The 4,731-nt window shown below is 40.7% G+C and overlaps 1 protein-coding gene across 1 annotated transcript; it reads left to right on the forward strand.

Annotated features, from left to right (window-relative positions):
- The first annotated feature begins 2,676 nt into the window (after positions 1-2,676).
- On the forward strand, positions 2,677-3,675 carry MC4R (melanocortin 4 receptor). Its single transcript, XM_015811520.1, has one exon. The coding sequence runs from the start codon at positions 2,677-2,679 to the stop codon at positions 3,673-3,675; it is 999 nt and encodes a 332-aa protein (XP_015667006.1).
- The last annotated feature ends 1,056 nt before the right edge of the window (positions 3,676-4,731 follow it).

Genomic DNA, 4,731 nt, shown 5'->3' on the forward strand with positions numbered 1-4,731 from the left:
GCAAACCCAATGGGACTCCCATTATAGTTGTAGTAATCAATTAAGGAGCTAATGGTTACTTCTGAGGGAGGAGATCTCTTCTAGTGCAAGGGGTTTGGACATTCAAGCTTCTCTTCAAGAACTACAGCAACAACAGTATCTTTGAGATCTGGCCTGTAAATTCCCATATATCCACTACAGGGCAAAACTAGTTTTCTGTGCAATATCTATTTGCTACCATCTTAATAGTAAGCATTCACTTTCCCTGTTTTTTTCAGTTTTCTTATTTTTGTCCATTTGTAGACACTTTGGCTTCACTGCTGCTTTAAATCAGGGGTCCCCAACCTATGGGCTGCGGCCCACTACTGGGCCGTAGCCGCTTGGCCACCGGGCTGCGTGAAGGGATGGCCAGTGCACACGCACATGTGCATGCACTCACCCCCCTACTCGCACTAGCGCTGCCCCGAGCACCCCACTGGCGCTAACGTCACCCCAAGTGTCCCACCAACACTAGTGCCACCCCAAGTGTCCCACCAACGCTAGTGCCGCCCTGCCCCCAGAGTGTCCCACTGGTACTAGTGCCCCCCATAGCATCCTGCCAGTGCTAGCTCCGCCCCATTTGCAGCACTCGCATCCACAGCCACATTTGCATGTACGCATGCACTCACATGCGACCATTTGTGCACGCGTGCACGGTGCTCATTTTTGTGCGCGCATACGCATGGCATATTTGCGCATGCACACGTAGCGATGCCTGACTCCCTTTCCGGGTTGCCAAATCAAAAAGGTTTGCCTTAAAACTACAACTAGCATCCTGCCTAGTGGATTGAAAGGCATTTATCCCAGATTTTGAGTTTTCTTTCTTTTTTTAGCTATGCTTACTGATACACATAAAAGGATTGGGGGGGGGGGTAGGAATTGTTTTACAAGCTGACTTGCAGATTTAACTGGAGAACTAAAATCTGGTATGCATAATGAATTGCACTAAGCTTAAAGAAGAGAGACTAGAAAGAATGAGTAAAATGTGCAAAAAGAAAAGAAAGAAAGCTTCATCATAACACATTTAGTGATTTTTCTCCCCCTCTAAAGTTACAGACATTTATTTCTTCATCCTACCTCCCATCTCTTTTATCTAGATACAAATCCATATCAATTGCTAATTCATGACATTTAGGGTTAACATGCCATTTTTTACACAATTTTCTTCATGTCTGTTTAGAAACATGGAAATAGATCTTGGGAGGGAATAAAATATAAAGGAAATGGCATCAATTTTCATAGCAATTCCACTTACTGTAGTTATTGAGAAGAAAGACAACCTGAATTTAGGAAATCCTCAGTCTCCTACAAAGAAACAACAACAAAAATCCCCCTCTATTAACATATTTCCAGAAAATTTAAAATCATTCTTCCAATTTAAAGATAAATGGTTTGAAGTGAGAGAAACCTAACCTTCCATTTAGATAACTAGAATATTAATGTATTTTACGGTTCCCCATCCTCACTCCATGGGCAACTAAAAGCAATGTCTTTTTCATGTGAATAAAATTTATAATGAAGTATTTTACATTACATTAGACAATTACTAGACAAAAAAGAAAAAAAACCCCACACATTCCTCATAATTAAGGAGCTAAATATTTATTCAAGAGATATAGAAGAATTAGGAGCGACATTCATTTCAAATGCTAGCATTGGCAGCTTTATAGTTTGCCTCATTCAGTCTCAATCTGAAACTTCTTTCTCTTGGTTTCACAATTTTGCTTGCAGGTTATAATTTGAAAAGTAACTTTTTACTACAAACCACAAACACTGAACTTGGTCTGATGAGAATGCCAAGACAATGTTACACCCACGTTCCTCCCTTGACTGGTTGGCTGATTCATCCCCAGGGTCTCTTTTCATGATCGCCTACCATCTTTATCTTTTTGTTGCCATAAAATAGGCTTTTCTTTTCCACATCCCACTTATAGGCTAGATTCTAGAAGATATTCTGATTATGCTCACCATCGTCAATCACATCATCTACACAAGCAAAAGGAACTTGTCAGCCTGTGGCTGATTTGGATTCCTTTGTATTATTCAGGAATTATATAGTCTGGGAAGCCGTCCTGCAAGACATGTAGAAAACTGAAATGAATTCAGTGCCTCCCGCACTCCCTTTTCCCTTCCTCTCTATTGGCTGATCACTAAACCAAGGGGGATGGGGAGGAGCTGCCTCTAACTACCTTTTTATCCCATCTCCCGTATAAGAAGCAGCAGAAAGCAGGCAGGCAAACATTGCATAGACAGCTGAGTAGTACTTGTGTTCTGAAACAATTGTTTTAAAAAGCCCAGCAGCTGCTGCTGCTGCAGCATTTCATTTCTGGTGCTTTAGTTTTACAGATTGAGGCTCCAGGAGATAAAGAGAAGAAAGCCACCCTCAGATGCCTCATCCCGGTGAATACAGGCACTTGTGGAGTTGGCAAAACAAGCATTAATTGGCAGAGACCTGACCGATTTCTTGCATATCAAATCTGTTTTCTTTCTGAGGTACACCCTGCCGCTCCAGGGAATGGCATCTGGAAATTCCTAGCACTGAAAATCCCAGGGTACCATTCAAAGAGAGAGAGAGAGAGAGACTTGGGATGAGTGGAATTAATCTGCAAGCTGCAAGTTGGCCAAGCAAGATGTGCTTTTGGATGAAGACACAGTAAAATGAATTTCACTTACCGCTATGGAGTTCATCGGCCTCTTCATGCATGGAACCACAGCCATGGACTACATCACAGTGATCTGAATAGTTCGGTGGAAAAGGGCTACTCTTCAGAAGGGTGTTATGAGCAACTTTTTGTCTCCCCAGAAGTATTTGTGACCTTAGGCTTTGTCAGTTTGCTCGAGAACGTGCTGGTGATTGCAGCTATAGCCAAGAACAAGAATCTGCACTCCCCAATGTACTTTTTCATTTGCAGCTTAGCAGTGGCCGACTTGCTGGTGAGCATCTCCAATGGATCAGAAACCATCGTCATCACCTGGTTGAACAATACGGAGGTCGACGCGCACAGTTTTACCGTTAGCATCGACAATATCATTGACTCGGTGATTTGCAGCTCTCTCTTGGCCTCCATTTGCAGTCTGCTTTCTATAGCCGTGGACAGGTATTTCACAATCTTCTATGCTCTCCAGTATCACAACATCATGACAGGGAGGCGTGTCGGTATCATCATCACCTGTATCTGGGCAGCTTGCACGGTGTCAGGTGTCCTGTTCATTATTTATTCTGACAGCAGCGTTGTGATCATTTGCCTCATTGCCATGTTCTTCACCATGTTAGTCCTCATGGCCTCTCTCTACGTCCACATGTTCATGCTAGCCCGGCTGCACATGAAAAAGATTGCAATTCTTCCAGGCACGGGCCCAATTCGTCAAGGGGCCAATATGAAGGGAGCCATAACTCTGACCATCTTGATTGGAGTCTTTGTAGTATGCTGGGCCCCACTTTTCCTCCACTTGCTTTTCTACATTTCATGTCCTCATAATCCCTATTGTATCTGTTTTATGTCCCATTTTCACCTGTACCTCATTCTAATCATGTGTAACTCCATTATCGATCCACTTATCTACGCCTTCCGAAGCCAAGAGCTGAGGAAAACGTTCAGAGAGATTATGTGCTGCTGTAGCCTGAGACAGTCATGTGATTTCTCAGGAAAATATTGAATGCATATGAAGAAGCTATTGCAGAAAGGCATTTTTCTCATAGATTGATGTCTCCTCTAGTGCTGCAGAGCATCTGGCTTCATTAGTCACAAGGAATATATTTTGAAGAGTACCTGGTACATGAATGTTTGCTTCTGTTCTAAGCTTACAAACGACATGTGTAATCATTTCAAGGTTGAAGTGATGTTAGTGGTGGTTAGCAATGACCCAGCAGGCTGTCAGAATTGTGAGAGAACAATGAAACTGTGTTGAGGAACAGGGGAAAAAAAGTATTACACACAACTAAGTCCTTTGCTTTCCTCAGCTATTTATATTTAAAACTTGGGAGCTTGCATTATCTTGACCTTGTATGTGTATGGTTAAAACAAATTAGAGTTTATTAGAGAGTTGTGCTTTATGTCACATTTTGCTCAAATGATTGTTAAAAATTTGCATCTTGCATTTTGTTCTTCAGACAATAGACCCAGTGAAGATAAAATATAACTCAGCTGGAATCCATTATTGGGGTGGATTGGTCTGGGAAATTGGGAACAGTACTTTGAAAGTATTCATGTTTTTGAATATGACCATAAGAAATATATTTGTTATGTACTATATATATATTTACTTTCTTACTCAATTGAAACAATTTTCTATTAAGTAGTCTAGATAACATGCAGTTAAAATTGTGAAATTAAATATATAAAATGAATTGCACTGAAAATGTACAAGAGAAAAGTCTGTTAGGGTAAGAAAAACCGAAATGTGGGGCACACAGACATAGCCTTCATGAAAGAAACATGAAAAAGATAAGATCACTTGTTAAAAATCAAGTCAAAATGAATGCATCAAAGAAAAGCAACAATAAATGTGTGGCTTTAAACACCAAGCAAATGTGGTAAAAATTAAATATTTATCATTGGTTTTAGAGCACAGATCTTGCACCTCTATTTAACAATGAATCCACCTTTGATGCTGCTTCGTCAATATCAACATATAATCAGTATGACTAAGACAACAACTTCTGGAAAATGGTTTGAATGGTTGTTATACTATTATATTATTATGATTCATTGG

This window comes from Protobothrops mucrosquamatus, unplaced genomic scaffold (genome assembly GCF_001527695.2).
Source record: "Protobothrops mucrosquamatus isolate PMUCROS unplaced genomic scaffold, P.Mucros_1.0 scaffold43, whole genome shotgun sequence".
Lineage (NCBI taxonomy): Eukaryota > Metazoa > Chordata > Lepidosauria > Squamata > Viperidae > Protobothrops > Protobothrops mucrosquamatus.